Consider the following 22,488-nt stretch of genomic DNA (forward strand, 5'->3'; position numbering starts at 1 on the left):
AGAAAAAAAAGAAAAAAAAACGACAATTGCGGGGACTTTTTAAAGCTCTTTCGAGCCGCCTCGTGCTTTGTGATCTAATTCCGCTACCGGCGTCGTTACTTACCAACTCCTTTTCCTGTTTAACTTTTTTTTCTGTTATTCGAAAAATATTCTCTCGCGCAGACTTTTTAAAGCTGCTCCCCTTGCTTTACTATCTCCGGTTATGTCTTTAAAGCTTTGACTTCTTTGTATTCTTTCGCGCTAGAATATTATTTTGTGATTTTACTAACTGCACATAATATATTTTTTATTTTTGGATATAATTATTTATATCTATAAAAAAGAAAATTAAATTTGAAAAGTGTTTTTAAAAAATGCGAATCTAATCGAGTAGATAAAAATTAAAGAGCATCGATTTTTTTCGTTCGTATATATCGTCTATCCAATTATGTCTTCACCTGTAATTTTCTCAAAATAAATTTTCATTACGTTTGATTTTCTTTAAAGATCTAAAACAGCTATAAGCCCGCTTATTCACAACATATCATCATTGAGAAGAGTCATAGCTAGACAAGAGTAATCTTACGTCACGGGACAAGTGACATCTCATTAAAATCCGTCGCCTGTCTCGCGTTCAGCATTTTTCGACGTCAGGTTATTAACTAACGATTCGTACGAAACTACCCGATGCGCGATGTCTGTCAAATGGTAGACGCGAGAGAACAATTATTTTCGAACTAGACGGACTGAGGCAAAATTTAATATAAAGAAAGAGGAAGAAGTAGAAGTAACCTCATTCCGGAAGTAAGCAAAGTGCTAGCTGAGACGTTACAGAATGCCTCGACAGAATGTGACGCCGAGCAAGATGCGACTGCAATTGTCGAGCTTAAACGCGGCATTGTCGAGATAACAATACCAAGGGAGAATCTTGGTCTTTGGAAAAGTAATTTATCGGTGAGATTTCCGAAAGTGTATGCATCTCGTTTCAGCAATTTGCTAAGCGACAATTCCTTCTACATTACTTTCATCGTAAATGTCAGAACGCTTAATCTCACATATACATAACTTTCAAACAACTTGCGATAAAATAAGAGAAAGAGGGAGACAAAATAAAATGTAAATTAATAAATTATAATAAGAGACACATTTGTAAGTAAAATAGGACAGAAATGTAAATAATTTTCTAATTTAATTTCATAATTGAATAATGAATAAATGATAAATAAATATAATCTTAAATAAAAAAAAATAATCCTTATCATAAGAATAATTCGCAGTTGTAATTTGTATTATGTAAACGTTTTCGCAGGAAATTACGGAAGAAAGGACTTTGTTACAATTTCACTATACGGAGTGGCACTCGCATACGTGTCCCTTTGGTAACGCGGTGTTGGAATTTAGACGACGTGTCCGAGCCGTCGTGGGATCAACCTTAAAGAACGAATCTGGGCCTATGATCGTTCATTGCAAGTAAGAACGCGAGTCGCGATTTATATAACATAAGTAAAAGCAAATGGCGTGTTTCGTGAATGGGATAATAAATTTATTTGTTTGTGATATACAAAGCGACGGTGGCGGACGATCGGGGGTATATTTAGCCATCGACGCGAACATGGAGCTGGCCGAAGAGGAAGACGCATTTGACGTGTTTGGTTATTTAAAGAAATTAAGGCAGAGCAGGAGAGGACTCATAGAAAATTTGGTACAGTAATTTTTGCTAAATGTTATCAAAGTTATAGGGTAAATTTTTATACTTCCAAAAGTTCGCGTAAAAAAAAAATTTATAACGTGAATACATCCATCTTATTTTTAATAAAGCGCCTTGATAGTTGTAATCAATTATAATATTAAGTTCTTTTCCAATTACCTACTTTGCTTTTCGGAGATTCGCTTTTAATAATGATATGTGGCTTTAATGATATTGCCAACTTATATCGTAATTTACGCGTCGTATACAGGAACAGTACAAATTCATTTACGACACGCTCGAGGAATTCGTCGTGTGCGGTACGTCGTGGTTTCCCGTGGCGGAACTGTCACAACGTTTGAAGCAAAAGAGCATAAAGAATCCTATAACCAAGATGAACGAGTATCAACGAGAGTACCAGCAGATTTGCAAACAGACACCGCGCTTCACGATCGGCGACTGTGCCGGTGGACACAGGGCCGATAACAGGGAGAAAAACAGAGACGTCCTAGTAGTTCCACGTGAGTTTCACGCTACCAGCAATGGAAAAAAATAGCCTTTTCTCTCGACTCGTCAAAATAATTTTCCTCCTTTGTTTACAGCGGACAATTTTCGGCCGTATCTAACCAGCTTTCAGGGCAACGCTTTCACGGATTATATAAATGCCGTCTTTGTTGACGTAAGTCAATAAAATATATAAATTTCCACATTTTTAATCCGCTTATTTTTGTAATTTATCTCACGCCAAAAAAGCTGCATTCTTTAATTGACATCAAACTTTTAACAAAGTTTCATGTAAATAAGCGCTGTGACAATTATTATTCATTGCAAAAGATTTATTATTAATGCAAAAATAAATTTAAAAATCAGGCTTTTATTTATATTAATATTGCGAATAGAAATAATTTCCGCTCGATAATCAATAATTGATAAATATCGAAAATATATAAATAAAATACGTTTCGCAGAACGATATATATATATATATTATACATATTACAATATTTCTCGCGAGCCATTTAGCAATCGCGCTTTGCCAAGTTCTTCCCAAAAACACTCATCCACTCTCGCTATGCTACGCAGGGCTATACAAAACCGAGAGAATATATCGTAACGGAATGGCCCCTTCGACACACGTGCGGTGAATTTTGGTCTTTGGTTTACGACTATGAGTGTGCGGCGGTGGTAGTGTTGTGCGTGCCGCCTCAGGGATCTACAAATTTTCCTAGCTTTTGGCCGGAAGGAAGGCATTCCAAGAAATATGGGCCAGTGTTTACGATCGACCACATCAGCCACAATCATTACACCAACATAAAAACTTGGGTGAGCATTCAGAACCTAATCTCCTATTCTTTGTACGATTCAAAGCTCCGTTTTCAAATAAATTCGGATAATTTCCAAATTTTTATGACTTGATTTTTGAAGTATTTGACAAAGGAAAAAGTTACATATATATATATAATTGACAAATATTAGAAGATGGAGATGAAAAAAAATGGCTAAATCTTACTACCAAATTATAAATTATCAACAAATTATGTTTCTCAGGTTTTTAGGATAAACAAGAAGATCGTTTCATTGACGGAACTCATGGCGGGGGTGAAAGCGCCGCCGAAGACCGTGCAACTGTTCCAATTGACCTGTTGGCCAATGGGCCACAAAGTGCCCACCTCCACAAATAGTTTAGTGGAGCTCATGAATATGGTCGAGAGATGGAGGCAACGAACGGACTATGGACCAGTGGCTGTGGTATCACCTGACGGCAGAAGCCGTTGTGGAGTCTATTGTGCCGCAAACGCGTGCATAGAACATGTCATTCAACATGGGGAGGTTGACATTTTTCAAGCTGTCAAAACTGTGCGCAGGCATAGGCCCCAGCTTGTAGAAAATATGGTAATGTACTTTTCTTTAAACTATAATAAAATTACAATATTTTCTTCACCTAATCTATAGATAATAACTCAGTATATTTTTTTTATTTAATTTTATACGTTTATGTATATCTGTAAATTCTAAGTCTGTTTCGTTTCTATCTTTTTAATATCTACAAATTTTATCACGTTTCTATAATTTACGATATGTCGACTTTGAAGATAAATTTCTTAAATTTTATTATATTATAAAAACCCATTTGTTTAGAAATTTAAAATAATGATATTAAAATTATAATATCATCTGATAAGAAGAATATAATCTCTAATAAATATTTATATAGATTTAAATTTTTATTTCTAGTTTTTTGGTTAAAAGTTAGAGCTTATATAAAATAAAATTGATTTTATTCTCACTGACGTACAGCTCTTCTAATATCGTTCCCTCTAATATTTAATATAATAACATATTTCTCTTTTTCCCTCTTTACAAAAAAGAATTTTATAAATTTAAACAAAGATACTGCTGTAAAAGAACATCTGTGTAACATTTATTTCTAGACGGAATACAAGTACTGTTACGACCTGGTCCTGCACTACGTGCTACACTATTTAAACAAAGACATGAATGAAAAGAAGTGAGAAAGCGAGTTGAGGGACGAGCTGTGGTTCATCGAATTCGGTCGGGGAGCAGCGCTGCCGCTGACTCCGGAGGAAGCACCAGCAGATGGGGAACCGGTCGTGCCCTGCGCTCAAGGTCGCGTCGTCATCGAGACGGCAAGGCCGGCGCCACCGCACTTTGCTACCTGCTCTACTTATCGCAGACCGCTCCTCAGCCGCACGTCAAACGAGGTGTCGGTCAGCGATGGAACGATACCATCGTCGAGTGGCACCGAACAGAGTCAGCAGGAGCAGGAGCACCAATATCAGAAGACTCGCAAAGGCGCTGTCAGCAGGGGCACGACGACAACGCCGCAGAGTCCCGCCACGAGGCCGGATGACCTCGGCGTGACGCCCTGGTACCTGGAAGATAATCCGACAACGGACACATCGCCGGGACCGTGTGACCGGAGCTCGTATCCCTTGTATTCGCACGCCGACAGCGGCAGACCGGATTTCAGTTCGACAAGAAATAGCAGCATCGAAGGTGAATTGCCGAGGCCGGCGGCCCCTGTTCCTCGGCGGGCCTGCATGGATTTGAAGGCTGCGATGGCGCTGCTGGACGAGACCTGCCCGAACGTGGAACCAAGTCCGTCTCTCACTCCGAAAACGCCCAGGACGCCGCTCACGCCATACACGTCGCGGAGCAAGAGGGCCCGCTCCAAGAGCAGCGACAACTCCTCCAACTACAGCAACGATCAGCCGAGCGATCGCTCGTTCGAGACTCTCAAGGAGAAAGACAAGGATAAGAAGAGGCCGTTCTTGTGGAAAATCGGCATCTCCAAAACGGAGGATCGTCCGTTCCTGGCAAAACTGACGCCGAGGATTATTGGCAAACCTTACTTGGAGAAGATCGGGCCCAGCAGAGCCGTCGAGAAACCGTTTTTGGACAAGATCGGCTCATCTAAGACCTTGGATAAATTTATCTTTGAGACGCCGCGTAATGAACGCAGAAACGAGATCAGAAATGAGAGGAAGGTGAACTATACAGTGAAAAATCATGCCGGGATGAAGAATAACGTTAGCAGACATGATACCAAGGAAATGATTACTACTAAAGAAAACATCGAGAATACTGTTCAAAAGGCACTCGCTACCTCTCATTCAGAAGAGGTGCAACACAAGTCTTTGGAGACCTCAGAGGCGACCCACGAGAGAAGGCGTTCGGGTAAAGAGTTTCTGCTAAAGATGTATTCTTTCGAAACAGAGGACTTGGAGTCCACCGTTCCGACAAAGAATGCATTACGCGATTCATTCCTGGACAACGTACTGGATTCAGGCCCGAGCTCGTTACCGACAGAAAATAGCGACGAGCAGATAACGCCGAGGCCGGAATTGGAGAAGCGGCCGACCAGCGTAACCGCCGAGTTATTAAAATGCCGAGTGACTACCAGCGAGGAGATCATATCTTCGTCTATCACGTGCCTGAATTCGTCAAGCGACGCCAATAGCTGGAGCAATTCGCCGCGAAGAGCTCTGCGAGCGAAGAAGGACTCGGCCTTGAATCGCCGCAAGATATTTCAAGGTTCTTGTGAAGTCGTTCGCAGCGACGACAGCACGCCAAATTCGCCCACGAAGAGGCCTATCTCGAGCGTCTCTCCCGATCGCGAGTTTCGAAACAGCATCTTGGAGAGAGAAATTCTCTCTCCGACGAAGACCAGAAGATCGGTCGTCGAGGATATTGGCCGGATGGAGAATACGCACAGATCGATCAAAAATCACAATCAGTTCGAGAGACGAGGCATCTCCTCGGACAATCTTCTGGCAAAGGACGCTCTCTCATTTGTCACTGCCTCACGAACTATAACCGATAACATCGGAAGAACGCGGGAGATTTCGTCGGAGGATTCGCTGGCGACCCGTCGGAACGAGTATACGAAGGAGACGTTCAAACAGCTGCAGGATAAATTCAGGTTGCAGGAGATACCTATGGAGAGTTACGCGGCTTTCAAACGGCGCACTCGAGGCGCTCAGAGCGCGTTGAGTCGACACAGGCTGAATTTGTTACCAGCGGAATCCAACATAATCTTGAAGAGCACGTTCGGGACAGAAGATATTGCAAAGGCGATCGAAGATGTTGCAAAGGTTGACACAAATGCAATCGAAACTGGCGAGGAGAAACGAAATTTGAGTCGAGAGGGCACGGTGAGATCCATTTTGAGAAAACAGGAAGGGATCGATCATCCTAGTGATCATGAGTCGGACACGAATTCGTCCATCAGACGACCGAAGAGACGAATCTTTCACGAACCGTCGCAGGAAACTATGGATCTACTAACAGAGCTGCGCAAAGTGAAGAGCTTGCTAAAGACTCCGTCCTGGGAGAAGGATCTGGATCTTGATCAAAAGCCAGTGCAGATGCCGAAGCGCATTTTGCTGACGGACAAAGAATTCTGTCTTTCAGTTGAACGAGAGAACAGCGTACGACGACCATCGAGGATAATCAATTCTCTGGAGACCACGCAGGAAGGCAAGGCTACGTCGAATCGCGAGAATAAAGAAGACAAGGAAAATCAGTCGAATAGCGAGACGAAAGTCGATCGAAAATCATCCGGGCCGGCTTTGTTCGAGAAGAGATGCCTGTCATTGGATTACGCCGATGAGGAGAAGCCTCAGAAGCCAGAAGCTCGAGCGATCTCTTTGGCGTCTACGAGAGACCTGCCGTTCGAAGCAGAGGAAACCGATGACTATCCCGATCTAACGCTAAACTACGACTCGAAGAGCTGTTCCTCAGATGTCTTCAATTCCCCGTCCGAGGAGATAGATAGAAAAGTCGACGAGCTAATATCGGAACAGCCGAAGAAGCCTAGCCAGAATCACTGCGCCGAGGTAGACATCGCTATTCCGATCGATCAGAGGATCAACAATCCTAAGGGCGAAGACGTCCAAGAGCGGACCAGCGATCTCTACGAGATTATATCGCCTCGATCGACGCCGTTCCGCGTTAAGAAGCGACTCGGAAAAATCTCCGTCGAGGAGACCGTCAAGCCGGAAAATTTCACCCTCGGTTCTAAGGTCGACTGCCGGTCGGTCGTTACCCAAAAACGGACAAAGTGTGTCCCCTTATAACGCACGTCGACCTGCCTGTGGGCGAAATTCTCTCTGCGACGGCGCCAATTCTTGTGCTCGTATCGTGAAAAAGATGAATGCGTTAATTGTATTTCGCTTTAATCCTTTCGGTATTGTGTACTAGACACGAGTGTAAAATGTTTAATACAAAGACTTTAACAAAATATTATACACATTTTTTATTTTTTTGTAATTTAGAATTTTTCATAATTTTTAATATATTATTAATAATTAAAAAACAAAATTTTTAGCAAAAAAATTTGTTATATGTTTTTCTTCGAAATTGTAATATAATTTTCATGATATTCTCTAAAATTTAATAATGCAAATTATCTTTAGTAGAACGCGTTTATAATCACGCCGTTGATAAAAGAAACATAAACAATTATAATTAGGATGCATATAAATACTGAAAGGATTAAACGGATTCAATAATTTGTATAATGATGTATAATTACGATTCTATTATTCATCTTCTTTCGATACGAGCATGGCATTGCTCTATGTTGCTTCTGAGATTAAACGAATTGATAATTGAAACCTTGTCAATAAATCGCCTAGATAAAGAAAGTGTCGCGATATATTCGCGTTGCGCGCGGATATTTTTCTGATGGTGCTTGTCTTAAAACGAATTTGTACATTAACGCTTTAATTAGTTAGTCGAAATTAATAGAATTCGTAGAGTTGAGCGGAAATAGAGATTTACTTCTACTCTTCGTAAAAACGATTACAATAATGGCACTTGCTGAATACAACCTTCTAGCTTATCAAAAATTTTTTTGCCACATTTTTTACACAATTTTTCTAACAATGTTAGATAAGATACAATGGACATGGAAAAGATGATAAAAAGTAAAAACTGTGGAAGGAAAAAATTTGAAAGCATAGTGATAGACGTTTAGTAAACGCCATTATTTCGCATAATATAAAGCCAGATTATTGCGATAGGTAAAACAGGATCACAGAAATCTCTTTAATCGAAATGTTATTAATATTCTATTGATCACGCAAGTGTGTGAAACGATGTCCTCTCGAAAGTAAATAACAAACTTCGATTGTACGACTTTCGGATGACAAAGCGAAAGATGAAGAAAGGAAGGTATAGTTCACCAGCTTTATAAGCAAAATCTGTCCAGTCTAGAGCTATAAACCCCCGGAGTTTTCGACGCAACGAGTGCTTGTTGGAACGTGCGAGAGCTCCTAAATACCGAAATATTCTAAAGCGCACCCCGACCATTTTTTACTCGAGCTTTTCGAGAAAGTCCGATGCGATAAAGACTCTACACTCGCTGGTGCGCAAGAATTTCCGGCGAAAACTTCTGTTGAGCAGAGAGTGCCTTGTACGTGGATATATATTATTTAAACAAAAAAGTTCGGAGAGAGAAAGAGAGAACACAACAAAAAATATATGCAAAGAAGTCCTAATCGACGATTTAATTCCGACTGCGCGCCGGATTTTCTGAATGGGTCCACGGAGTCGCGTTCTCGTCGACACAGCGCGGTTTTCTCTTTTTCTCGTTCTTACGAAAAAGGAGTGCGAGAAGAGATCAGTCGCAGCCTTCGAATTTCCACATATACATATACGTATGTGATTATTCCTAATTTTATGCAATTTCTGACGATCTACTGTATCTTCGATAACTCGCTTTTCAGAGACATCGACGAGGTTTAGATCGAAAAAGGCTTACAAAAAAAAAAAAAAAAAAAAAAAAAATTGTTTTCGGTGAGATACGGGAAGAGATCGGCGAACTCGCGCGAGAATGCGACTTCCACGCAGATGCGTCCGCCTGCCAAGCCTGCTCTTTGTTCGGCGTGGCACATATAATAACATTTTAACGGCATAAAAATAATATAAATAAATGATATAAACTTAATCGCGTTCCTCTGATAATTTTCTAGCGTTATAAATAGGGTCGACAACGCACTAAAACTGATTATGCGGAAAGTACATTAAAAAATGTATAGATAGACATATACATATATATAGTATATATAAAATACATACGTACTACTGTTAATTTCGATGAGATATTTGTGCAGTGTGGCATGCTTAATAATATTGATGCAGATGCATTTTCGCTCCATAGCTTATAAGTATTGATATTTTTCTCAAGTTGATAGAGTACTCTTTCAGTACTGTATAATCTAACAATTAATAATATTAGTACTTTCATAAATATTTATACAAAGCAGAACTGTCGCGGAACTCTTTCCTTTTCCCATCAAGCAAAAGATGACACGCGTTACGCGCTTTAAACGATTGTCTAAAAATTAGCCTATAAACCCCTAAATTCCCTAAAATATCAAGATGAAACATTTCATCTTATACACACACACACATACACACAATCCTTGAACATTAAACGCTTTCGAAATTAGAATTCCTTCGCAAGAAAATATTTGAGAAACAATTAAATGCATCTGGAGCGATATTATATAACGAAAATACGCATGCATTTAGTAAATATTAGAGATTAAAATGCGAATATATATATATATATATATATATATATATATATATATACGTGTGCATTCCTAGCCAGGTAATTATACAAATTCAATAGTTTATGAGATGTGTGTGCCAAAGAAAAATACGATTTATTGTATGTTACGAAGTTACTTTTATATATACATATATATATATGATTGTGTGGACGCGAGTGTGGGATCAAAAATATGTGCTTTGTGTCTGCGAGTGTATGTGTGTATGCGTCTCTCTGTGCGTTCGTTTACACGTACATATAAAACGCGTGTGCGAATTTATTTACGCGTGTAATGGCTAGGAATTTACCGTCTGTATATGCCGACCTGGATATGTGGTACAAGTATGCACACGAGAAAGATCACGATTCGTTCCACTTCGAGAAACTGAGTGAGTATTTTAATTAGTTTTAATTAGTTCGAAATGAAAATACGACTATTAATATTCTTATCATGTGACTTGATATTTCTTTATTTTAACTCAATTATATTTTATATAATTAACATTTAATAAATGCATTTTCCTTTCTTCTGCTTTATTCTAGATGTAAAAATATTTTATGAAGTATAAATTACATAAACATGAGTGTTCTTTTTTAATTAGTAATTTGTTTTATATTTTGTTTGCCTCTCTCTCTTTTCCCATATTTTTGAAATCTATTTTTTTTTATATTTTAATTACTTTAATCTTCTAATTTTAATTTTTTAGCTTTTGCTACAATTTTTAGGATCATAATAAAATTCATTTTTATTAACAATTGTAAGCATTCAACTGCCTATCATCTAGAGTCAATAATCGAATTGGACGTATCGTGATCTTCCTTTAATCGTAGACCGCAATAGTGTTGTACATATAGTAATTTCGACCAGTGCAATCCAAGGGACATTTGGTGAGACAGGGTTCGCATTGTAATCTCAGAGGGCAAAACTCGTCCACTCTTCTTTTAAATTTAATGAAAAAAAATTCCCCCGCGCGCGTATAATCACGGCAGCCATCCGTCCACCCTTTCGGCTGTCCGTACAAAAGGTGAATGCAAAATATATGCGCGATTATTGCAGTGTTAGTGTTCCGACCTACGAAACTTTTTGGTTCTCGCGGGCGAGATTTAGTATTCAAATGTATACAGCGTTTATTAGTTGCTGTCGTTGCGATTATATTAGAAAATTAGAAATATAATCATGGCACTAAGCACAAGAGAAGCTTCTCTCTTGGATAACTTTTTCTTAAAAAGCTTGATTACTTAAACACGAATGTTTAATTGTTGATTCAAAAATGTAATGATTGAAGATATATTCTAAACTTATAACTTACACGTATAACTTTGTGTTTATATATATATAAAACTCTTTTAATTGTGGGATAAAAAACCGTTATATCAGTGATTATTACGCAGAAAAAAATCTAAGTATTATTAAATTGGAAAAATCGATAGATCACAAATGCAAAATAGGAAAAAAAACAATAGCAGTTACTAAAGATAAAAAAAGAATTAATTAATTGAAATAATTAAATAAGAATTAATAAATTTAATTATTCCCTAAACTCTGCGATCTGAAATATCACACATAGAAATTGTTTTTCCGAAAGTACATTAACTTCCGCCTATTTCTAAATGATTAAAATCTTCATCTTTTTTTATTTATTCCCCGCCCCCTCCAAAAAAAATATATTAAACTATGTTATAAATAACGTAAACAGCAAGATAATACAATGGGGTTGTAATGTTAATTAATTTTTGTTTACGCGTCACGTTGAACGTGCCACGCTATAATATATATATTGTATAATACACAAGCACACGTACACACATGATAAAATATGATATGAGTGTATGGATGTAGCTGTGTGAATACGCGACACATAAGTATTTCTATATGTGATGGGCGTTTGCCACATACATGTCAATAAAATTCACATTGTAAGAAGAATTCACATCAAATTTGCCATCATGATAAATATAATAAATCGATGAATACGAACGTGCAAAACGAAAAATCTAACGGCCTTTATCATTGAAATTGCTGCGCCTCATATTTTTGCCGAAATATATGAAACGATTTTATTGATTACTTATTTATAGAAATATATTAAATATATATATATATATATATATATATATATATATATATATATATCAGTATGGCTTACAGACTTCACTAAACGTTGTTAAATATAAGCAAAAGAAATACGATTTACAGTGTGAATTTCAGCAAGTACATAATTTTTCATAAAAACTACAGAGATTTTATTTTAATTAATCTTTTTTATTAAAGATTGTTTTTTTTTTTAAAAAGAAAACTTGCAGAATATTATTTATTATTATTTGTTTTATTATTATGATAAGTATTTTTTAATTTATATTACTATTAGTATTTGTATTATTATTATTATATTTTACAATATTGCTTATATTCAAGAAAGTGTATTCTTATATATTTATTTATATAAAGTATTTCACGTACACATATATACATACACAATTACTTATAATACTTGTGATATTTTAAAGGCAAGAATTGTTCTGTGAATTTGAAGATTTTTAGCAATTTCTTAATCAAGAAAAAATTTCCAATTTCTATTATTAGATGTTATATTAATGTTAGTATAATGCAAATATTTGACATTAAAAATTTTTATAATTAGATATATAAAAAAATAAATTTTTTTTCTTTAATTGGAAAAGTTCATTTATGAAATTTATCTGTTAGCATAAATTTTAGAAAATTTTATATTTATTAATAATGGTTTTTATAATTTATATAATCTATTTGTATATATATATATATATATATATATATATATATATATATGTATATATGATCATTTTTTGTTAAAAAAATTTACTTCAAATTATTCAAATAATTTATCTCTAAAATATTATTTTATGATTTGGACATCTTATGTATATATTACGTCTACACAAAAAATATAAAATGTAACTGCGTTTTGGAAACTGCCGTAAATTCATTATATTATATGTATATTGTATATGACTGCAAGTATTCTTTTTCATTTCTTAAAATCTTTTCGAGAGTGCTTTTTATACAAAAAATTCAATCATTGTGCAACGTTATCCACGTTGCCGTTGCGAGAAGGAGGGCAGAGATTTAGATCGATGTAAATCAATCTCTCCCTCTCTCTCTTTCTTACATTCGCAGCTTCGCTATTCAAAATTAATAAAAAATTTCATGAGACTCACCGTAGATGCGTAGATAATCGGGTTCTCTGCTTAACAGGGAGATTTTCTAGCTCGATACAATTATATCGATGCGATGGTGTGTCGTATCTCCAGGTTGGTTAAAAGGCGGCAGTCTCGAAACGCAGCTGCAAAACCTACGCAAATTTATGTGTAAGTTATTTACAATGCTAACACATCGATATTACTGTCGCTGGAATTATTACGTACCAAAGTTGAAATTACTGACTTATTAAAAAAAAAAAAAAAAAAGATCACGAAAACGAGACACGTCTATCGCGCGGCGATTCTCCCGTTGCACTTCGTATGTAATAAAGGCGCGAAACCGCACGATAGATGATCGCGAAGTTGCGCTAGTTTGATTCGATCCAAAACGTCATCGCGAATCGCGTCCCTCCTTGTAGCGCGATTTTTTAAAGCAGTGTGATAAGCGATCTACTATTAGATAAAATACAATGTGGTACATTTTACGTAACATTGGTACATTGTTGTAAATAATAAATAGGTTGTACGTTGTATATTACACAATTCGTAAATTGGTCTCCTTCTAAGAGATTTCTTAAGTAATTAAATATCAATATAATTTAATTTATCAAAAGAGCCTCTCTGATATTTTAGTACAATTGTTGTTCATAAAAATTATTAAATAACTCTTGCCATTTATATATCTGATAATTTACATTCAAATCATTATATATATATATATAAAGTAGACAAGTAGATCTTTTCAGTCTTTGTGAAATACTCAGATAAAACAGAAAGTCACAATGACGTAAAAAAAAAAAAAAAATAACTATAAAATTATAAAAACTCATTTTTCGATTATAATTCGATCATTTTCTTGTCATTTTATTATACTTTAACGTTATCGTGACTTTCTGTTCTATCTGCGGCTTACAGCCTGAGGAGTCAGCTCTTAATTTAAGAAAGATAAGTTCCCTATATTCATTGAAATAAATAAATATGTAGAATTGTTTTATACGCAAATATAAATACGAAATATATTTTTACCTATTTTTACGCAACGAGATGCACGATAACTTGAACCAGCTTGAACTAATCAAAATGGACAGTGGATTAACTTCTTTTTAAACTGACAGACAAATATTAAAATCCGACCAATCAGATTCTCGCGTTATTCGAATCCTCTACACGCTCTTTCGAGATGCGTTCAAAAATCTTACTTGTAGGATTCTATTTAACTAACCAATCGGGCCTAAAAGAAGCAAAGATTTCTTTATCCTAATTGGTCAATCATGCTACTCTACAGGTAAGATTTTTGAACGCATTCTGAGAATGCTGCGCCATCTATTTTATTAAAAAGTCATGATTAATGACAAAAGGTTAGAATGCCACCAGAGTGATCAGCGGCGACGATATACAATTGCACGTCACACCACGTACGCTCGCCGTATGATAATCCGATTGCTCGTAGATCAGCTGCTTGCCGTTCTAGGATATTGCGCGCGTGGCATGTGCGCTGCATGGATTGGCTATAATCATTGATGCATCTTCTTCGTAGTTAAAATAATTTTTTTTTATTAATCTTTCGGAGAGAGGTACGTAAAAATGTCTCGACGAGAGATCTGTTTTGTCTTGTCAGGTTATCGGCGACATTGACGAGCGTGTTACATTGTAAACATAACGTTACTTCTCAATAAATATAATTATCGGATGCCGCACATATGGATTTGATCTGACATAGGTCGATATGTCAGCTGTGATTAGCACGTGTATTAAAATGCAATTGACGACGAGTTTCAGTGAAGATTCGTCGTACAAAATTTGATTAACAAAGCAGTTTTTTTTTTCCATTTAGAAACGCGTCTTCTCGTTTAAAATCTATCGTTTTATTTATAAATGAGATTGTAATATAGTCGATGGCACACATATATATTTTTAAGTATTTTTCCTTCATGTTGCAGATGGGGGTGATAATATTTTTTTACATATTTTTGTTGTGCTCCACTCAACTTGGAGCTGACAAAAAGATTAACAAATACGTGACAACTTTAATAAACGCCAAGTGGAATGAAACACCTCTCGTTCTCGAAGCGGCTGAATATCTCAGCGATGAAAATCCAAGTTATTTTTGGAAATTTATTGATGCATATTCCAGAAAAATTAGTGATCTTGTAATAGGTAATTATGTGATTATGAATTAATTGATTTGATGAAGTACATACTTTCAAGATAATCATTTTTTACTCTCTGTAATTTATTCTAAACAGCTACAGAAAAGGAGAATTATGACTTAATTCTGGAATTGGCTAAAAAATATTTATCTGAATCGGAAATAGCAGTTTTTAAGTTAGGGTTGTCTCTACGTATTTATTCTGCACGAGTTGAAATGTTTTCTCAAATGGCTGTGAATAAAAATGTTTCTTTTTATGGATGCAATAATGTTGTTAATATTGGTAGAATATTTACTTGTTCTCTACAAGATATAGATAGATTACTACTAGAGCAGGTTAGTCATTTTTATAATTTAAAATTTTTCATTTCTAATATAATTTACAGGACACATATTTTTCATTATATTTTGTTTACTTACCAGAATACATGGGAAACTGCAGATACTTATGATGTAGACCATCGATATTTGGAGACTTCAGAATCAGATAAGATAATCATATTGTATGGTCAGATTGGAACTCCTACATTTATTGATTTCCATGAAAAACTGAAACATATAGCAGAAACAAAGGGGATCAATTATATTCTTCGTCATTATGTAAAGGTAACAATAAAAATAGATATAAAAATGTGTTATAGACATTTAACATATTGCAAAACCACTGCACTTGCTTTTCATCTTAAAAACAATTTACAGAATAGAGTAGACAAGAAATTGCGTTTATCAGGTTATGGCGTAGAGCTACAAATGAAGTCTACAGAATACAAAGCAACAGATGATTCTGATATCAAGGATAACACGGGAAAAAGTTCAGAAGTGGCAAATGATGGCATGGAAGAAATTGAGGGAATAAACTTCATGATTTTAAAGTAAGGTGGTTAGTAAGGATGTAAAGTATTCACTTTATATCCGTATAATATTTTGTATTATACTAAGATATATCATCATTCTAGAAAATTATATCCAGATCTACAACCCCAACTGGATAAAATACAAATGAATTTATTGGAAAGCAGTCACGAGATCGGAGCTTTCAAAGTATGGCAGTTTCAAGAATTGAGTCACCAAGCAGCTGAAAGGATCATGAATTCCCCTTCTGCAGAAGCACTAAATGTCTTAACTGATATATCACAGAATTTTCCTATGCAGGTATTTATTTTAAATTTCAAACTCTGAACATATATAATATGATAAAATGATTTATCATTAGATATGTTTATATGATTTAATATATTATATATTTTTGTATCAGGCGAAATCGCTGATTAGAACTAAGGTGAATAGTGATATGAAGAAGGAAATGAAATTGAATCAGGAAATATTCATGACAAGTCTAAATATACAACCAACTGACACAGCACTTTTTATCAATGGCTTATTTTTTGACTTGGAAGCTATTGATGTACTAACTCTTTTAGAGTCTTTGAGAAGCGAGTTACGAGTAATGGAAGCTCTTCATAAAATTGGTACAAGAACTATATATATATATATATATATATATATATATATCAATTAAATATTTTATTAATATATTATCAAAGCAAGAATTATATCCTTACAAATTCTTACAGGTTTTAGTAACAAAAAAATGAGTAAACTGTTAGCACTAGATTTATCTGGAGGCACAGATAATCAAAATTTTGCAATGGACATAAGAGATTCTGCTATAAATTGGATTAATGATATTGAAAATGATTCACGTTACAGTAAATGGTCACGATCATTAACAGAGTTATTACGACCAACTTTCCCTGGCATGCTCAGAAATATCAGAAGAAATTTTTATAATCTAGTTAGTACTGCTAAATTTTTTAAATGATAATAATATTTTGCTTCAAATACTTAATTATGATTTTTTTTAGGTATTAATTATTGATCCCTTAAGCGAAGATTCCATGTCGCTAATAACTCTAGCACAATCTCTTTACGCACATTCTGCTCCACTGAGAGTTGGATTTGTTTTTGTGACAAATTTTAATACATCTGTGACAGGTTTAACAGATGCTAGTGTTGCAGTGAACAATGCATATCATTATTTTGCAGACAATAAAAGTCCTAAAGAGGCTTTACATTTCTTATCGGAGGTAAAGCTCCATATTATTTGATATTTTGATATCATCAAGAGAAAAGATAAAAAATTTATTTTTATTTTAGTTAGGAAATTACATCGGTCCTTATGGTGCTGACATAGACGATATAAAAAAAGTTATTAGATCTAAAGATTCATCTGCTAGTATACCTTACATTCTCGGGGAAGAATCTGAATACGACGTGGGACGGCATTTAGCCAGCGACTTTATAAAACGATGTGGTTTCAAGAAATTTCCGCAAGCTCTATTGAATGGTGTACCTTTGACGCCTAGTCAAATAAATTCCGAATCATACGAAGAAGCAGTACTATCTACTATTATGTCACAAACACCTGCATTGCAAAAAGCTGTATATCGTGGTGAAGTAACGGAAGGAGATGACGTTGTTGATTTTCTCATGAATCAACCAAATGTTATGCCACGGTAAATAACTCAAAATTAATTTCTTATAAGTTACTACAAAATAAAAATAAATTTATATTCACTTTCATTACTTATTTCACTTTTTATTTTGCTTCCCAGCTTGAACGAGCGTATTTTAAAAGTGGATAAGAATGCATGGCTGAATTTAATCGGCAAGATTTCTGAAGATGAGAATTATATCAAGTGGAGTCCTCAAGATCTATCAACTTATTTAATGAAGAAAATGTATTACTTCTTCGTACCACGACGCAGTAACGTGCATCACTTATATTCCTTTTGGATTATAACTGATTTGAGATCATTGTCTGGTAGACAGTTACTACGAGAGGCGCTTGAATATGTAGTATGTGATTTAAAAGTCAAACTTTATATAATCTCCTATGTACTTTCACAGAATATGTAAAGCTCTTATATTTTTTTATAGGAATCAAATACAGACGCACGAATTAGTATTATCGTTAATGCGGAAAGTAACGTGAATGTGAAATTTGATATTAACAAAATTGTTCTTGCTGCATTAAATGCATTGTCACCGGAAAGAGCTATACTTTATATACGCAAAATAATCAGAGAAGATAATGCAGCTCTCATTGCTGATGGTAGTTTTGAGATTGAAGTGAGAAATTAATTTTTGTAAATAATATATACATATTGTTGGAAATCATTTCACGTTAATAACTCGACTTTATTTTAGGACAAATCTGTGGCGGCGCTATTGGAAAATCAAAATTCAATATTATCGTTACATCAACATTATATTAAAAGTGTTTTAAACATGGAAACTGGTGCAAGAGCAGTTTTATGCAACGGTCGTATTATCGGTCCGTTGGATAACGGCGAAGAATTTACAAGCGAAGACTTCTCTTTATTAGAAAGATTTAGCCAAAGCACTTATGGAGATAAATTATTTATGAAATTGATCAAGGATCAAATCTTTAACGAAGATGAATATGGTATGAAAATATGATATATACAATATGTATTACTTGTATTTTTTCAATTTCGATAAAAGTTAGAATTATGATAGAAATAATAAAATGTTTATAATATTTTTTTAGAAGAGGAAAATAATATCACGGATGATATGATTATGAAGATCACTTCTCTCTTAGTGCCACGGCCTCAAACTCGAAATCGATACGACGTTCCTTTCCATGGGGATGATCACAGGTAAAATATTTTTTCTAAAATATGTATAAATTAAAAATTCGGAATTTATACAATGTATATGAAATTTTAAGTATTATTATTATTATATGCAAGAATGGTTATTTTCATTTTGCAGTGTCATAAAAATTCCAACGGCCGATCCCGATAAAGTCGCCTTCAACTTTATCGCCATTGTAGATCCGGTTTCACGTGGTGCTCAAAAATTGGGCCCAATATTGAAAACGGTACAACAAGCCTTAAATTGTAATATAAAAGTATTCTTGAACTGCTTGGACAAAAATAGCGATATGCCATTGAAGAGGTAAAAAAAAAGTATTTTTTTGATGATTCTTTCCTCGAATTAGGATGATATTATATGTATATATATTTTCTTATAATATATTTTTCTCATTTCATTCTAGTTTTTATCGATTTGTACTTGAACCTGAGCTACAATTTACAACTGAAGGAGATATTAGTGGCTCTATGGCAACGTTCACAAAACTTCCCACTTCTTCATTACTAACGCAATACATTCATGCTCCTGAAAATTGGCTGGTAGAAGTAGTCCGAAGTGTTTATGATTTAGACAACATTAAGCTGGATAACGTTGCGATTGGCGTACATAGGTAAAAGAATCGAAGTATAAAATGTGATCTTTTTGTTTCAATTTTGCCGACTTTTATATGTATGTATATTGTTTTAGTGAATTTGAATTGGAATATTTGCTGCTCGAAGGCCACTGTTTCGAAGCAGTAATGGGAAATCCACCGAGAGGACTTCAATTCACATTAGGCACTGAAAAACAATCCGTGATGGTTGATACTATAGTGATGGCGAATTTGGGATACTTCCAGCTCAAGGCGAATCCTGGCGAATGGGTACTGCGACTTCGACAGGGAAGATCCGCGGAAATATATGACTTCACCACGGTCGATGGACAGGACGTTATTCAAAACGGCAATGATGTGAAAGTTCTGATAAGTTCTCTGAGAAGTCACGTGCTAAAGGTCAAGGTATCCAAGAAACCAGACAAGACAGGGGTCGATCTCTTATCGGACAACGAGAAGGATTCCGGATTGTGGGACTCAATTTCTAGGTACGTCAAACTCGCTCGAACTATTTTTGTATTCCATATTTCCTAATGCTGGGTGTTAGTACTTAATGCATAGCATGGTATTCTCGGTTATCTTTGAACTTAACTTTTATTTGTTCTCTCTTTTTTAGCATTGCCAAATTTTGGTAAGCTTCTCATTATGTAGTTAAGTACATCTATCATTTTCTATAAATATATATAATTAAGTATCAAATAACAAGATATCCAGGATAAAATATGTATGCATTACAAAAACGAACATATCTGTGGCTTGAAATTATAATATTTGAGTAATCAATGATCTTATACTTTAAACTTTATTAATTCATCTACATTGGCTGCTTTAATTCCAAGTCATCAATATGTATTCTTATCTTCCTGTTGTCCTATTAATTAACTTAATATTCTCTCCTTTGATAATGTAGCTTATATTAATTTAATTATCTAATCGCGCGATTGATATCAAATAGCTAAACAATTACTAATGTTTAATATGTCATATGTTTTGATATACTTTCAAAACTAGGACGTTTACCGCAACAGACGAAAGCGAAGACCAAGATGAGAAATTAAATATCTTCTCTCTCGCCTCTGGTCACTTATATGAAAGATTCCTGAAGATCATGATGCTAAGTGTTATTAAACATACCAAGACACCTGTGAAGTTCTGGTTCTTAAAGAATTACCTTTCGCCGACTGTAAAAGTTAGTGAGACAAGTAGCAAAATGAAACATATAATCTTGCTCTTTTAAGTAATGTCAATTATGAAAATGACTATCAAAATCTTTTTCATGATATAGGACTTCTTGCCGTATATGGCTAAAGAATATGGTTTTGAATACGAACTTGTGCAATACAAATGGCCTCGTTGGCTTCATCAACAAACTGAGAAACAGAGAACTATTTGGGGATACAAGATCTTATTCCTCGATGTATTGTTTCCGTTGAACGTTAAAAAAATAATATTCGTTGACGCTGATCAGGTATGCATAATATAAGCACAATTCAAAATGTAACGGTATTTGTTATGTAAAATTGTAAATGTAAATCTATATAATCGTTTTTATACAGGTGGTAAGAGCAGATTTGAAAGAACTAGCAACTTTGGATCTCGGCGGCGCGCCATATGCATATACGCCGTTTTGTGATAGTAGAACTGAAATGGATGGATTTCGATTTTGGAAACAAGGATATTGGAGAAATCATTTACAAGGACGAGCTTATCACATCAGCGCGTTATATGTGGTGGATCTCAAACGATTCCGTCGTATCGCGGCCGGAGATAGATTGCGAGGACAATATCAAGCGTTGAGTCAAGATCCAAACAGTTTGTCAAATCTTGATCAGGTACACAAAACGAATGATTTTATTATTTATAAAGATATAAGGAGAAGATAATAGAATATATTTTTTTGTTAATTATCTCAACATATCGTTTTTTTTTGTATTTGTAATCGATAATCAATTTTAGGATCTCCCAAATAATATGATACATCAAGTGGCCATTAAGACATTACCACAGGAGTGGTTGTGGTGTGAAACGTGGTGTGATGATACATCTAAACGATACGCTAAAACTATAGATTTAGTATGTATTTTCACTTATATGTATATCATGATGAATCATATAATATTTTTATATTTACTTAAAACATTTCTTTTTTCCTTTTTTTTAGTGTAATAATCCAATGACTAAGGAAGCCAAATTGCAAGCAGCCATGCGTATTTTGCCCGAATGGGTGGGTTATGACGAAGAAATTAAAGCTCTACAGCAAAAAGTAGAGAACGCAAATAGACAAATGGAAAAAGATAGCGGTATGTTTATATATATATATTCGTTGTATGTATTTTTTACGAAATATTTATGTTTGTTCTTTATTGCAGAAATTGTCGATGATGTCTCGAAACATGAGGAATTGTAAATTAATTTTATGTACAATTTATAAAAAAATTTTATAAAATTCTATAGAAAATTAAAAAAAAAGAATTTCTTTCGAAATAGATTAATAAGCATTGATAACAATTTCACTTTTGTAATTGATATTTGGCACTTTATGTGTAAATACTTGCCATCAGTACTCTCGTGTAATTCTCAGAAATAACGATATATAATAAGAAGTCAAAGAGGTTTTTGTTACTCTTATTCTTATTAGATACATACTTTATATAATCATAAACTATAAATTTTAAGAAAAATGTCTTATAATGAATAAGACTACTACTACTTCAAGAGAAGTTTATTCGCTTTAGAAGCGAAAAATGGATAAAGTGCGATAATTGAGAATTGTTGAGAGTATACAGTATTCCTCCGGTTATTTATGAACGCGCACGTTCAGTTCATGTTATTAAACCAATGTGATTTATAATTGTCTGCTATGATGTAAGGAATAAACTTGTAACATTTGTAAAATATCTTTGACATTATCCCTGTATATAATAGATGTAGAAAAGAGAAAATTTAAGCAGCCAAAATGGACTTTTAAAAGTTAGTAGATACATTGTGCGCGCGACATATGTCCGAATAAATTTATTCGTGGAAAATTTCCAATCCCATTATTAATGATAAGTTTTTTACGATACTATGTATTTTTTGACACGGATCATTGCACGTGTTAATGACAAATGTGTCTTTTGAATGAATTTATTTTG

General features: G+C 34.7%; 4 protein-coding genes across 5 annotated transcripts in view; 3 read left to right on the top strand and 1 right to left on the bottom strand.

Annotated features, from left to right (window-relative positions):
- Ptp36e (protein tyrosine phosphatase 36E) overlaps positions 1-4,288 on the top strand; it is a 66,560-nt gene extending 62,272 nt beyond the window's left edge. Inside the window, exons 8-14 of the mRNA XM_072908737.1 lie at positions 1,289-1,449; positions 1,546-1,681; positions 1,938-2,187; positions 2,269-2,345; positions 2,750-2,989; positions 3,215-3,559; positions 4,099-4,288. Coding sequence (XP_072764838.1) covers positions 1,289-1,449; positions 1,546-1,681; positions 1,938-2,187; positions 2,269-2,345; positions 2,750-2,989; positions 3,215-3,559; positions 4,099-4,179 — 1,290 coding nt within the window. The 3' untranslated portion in view covers positions 4,180-4,288. The remainder of the gene's footprint in view (positions 1-1,288; positions 1,450-1,545; positions 1,682-1,937; positions 2,188-2,268; positions 2,346-2,749; positions 2,990-3,214; positions 3,560-4,098) is intronic.
- Positions 1-15,632, bottom strand: part of LOC140674863 (spermatogenesis-defective protein 39 homolog) — a 91,851-nt gene extending 76,219 nt beyond the window's left edge. The window contains exons 1-2 of the mRNA XM_072908749.1: positions 15,499-15,632; positions 12,948-13,081 (exon numbers count right to left, since the gene is read on the bottom strand). The gene's annotated coding sequence lies outside the window, so the exon portion shown is untranslated. The remainder of the gene's footprint in view (positions 1-12,947; positions 13,082-15,498) is intronic.
- LOC140674744 (uncharacterized) lies at positions 4,180-11,399 on the top strand (the record flags this gene model as incomplete). The annotated part of the gene is made up of 1 exon (XM_072908512.1): positions 4,180-11,399. A coding segment is annotated over one exon (3,087 nt), but the record flags the coding sequence as incomplete, so codon positions are not given.
- On the top strand, positions 14,290-22,251 carry Uggt (UDP-glucose-glycoprotein glucosyltransferase). Of its 2 annotated transcripts, XM_072908735.1 has the most exons (24): positions 14,290-14,503; positions 14,870-15,086; positions 15,176-15,414; positions 15,502-15,684; positions 15,778-15,950; positions 16,035-16,230; positions 16,334-16,547; positions 16,653-16,873; positions 16,944-17,165; positions 17,236-17,594; positions 17,694-17,937; positions 18,019-18,210; positions 18,289-18,547; positions 18,653-18,764; positions 18,880-19,065; positions 19,166-19,372; positions 19,450-19,842; positions 19,971-19,985; positions 20,366-20,543; positions 20,640-20,822; positions 20,911-21,186; positions 21,311-21,427; positions 21,516-21,654; positions 21,724-22,251. In XM_072908735.1, exons 2-24 carry the CDS (start codon positions 14,870-14,872, stop codon positions 21,759-21,761), a joined length of 4,563 nt encoding a protein of 1,520 aa, XP_072764836.1. In that variant the 5' UTR covers positions 14,290-14,503; the 3' UTR covers positions 21,762-22,251. The 2 variants fall into 2 exon arrangements, with proteins under 2 accessions (XP_072764836.1, XP_072764837.1); XM_072908736.1 differs by lacking the exon at positions 19,971-19,985.
- The last annotated feature ends 237 nt before the right edge of the window (positions 22,252-22,488 follow it).

This window comes from Anoplolepis gracilipes, chromosome 16 (genome assembly GCF_047496725.1).
Source record: "Anoplolepis gracilipes chromosome 16, ASM4749672v1, whole genome shotgun sequence".
Classification (NCBI taxonomy): Eukaryota; Metazoa; Arthropoda; class Insecta; order Hymenoptera; family Formicidae; genus Anoplolepis; species Anoplolepis gracilipes.

What these genes read in the sequence shown, in the direction of transcription:
- Uggt (XM_072908735.1), top strand. Translation starts at nt 14,870, where the DNA reads ATGGGGGTGATAATATTTTTTTACATATTTTTGTTGTGCTCCACTCAA. An exon ending in AATTAGTGATCTTGTAATAG is followed by an intron (nt 15,087 to 15,175) that starts GTAATTATGTGA and finishes TATTCTAAACAG; the next exon opens with CTACAGAAAAGGAGAATTAT. An exon ending in ACCTTTCGCCGACTGTAAAA is followed by an intron (nt 20,544 to 20,639) that starts GTTAGTGAGACA and finishes TTCATGATATAG; the next exon opens with GACTTCTTGCCGTATATGGC.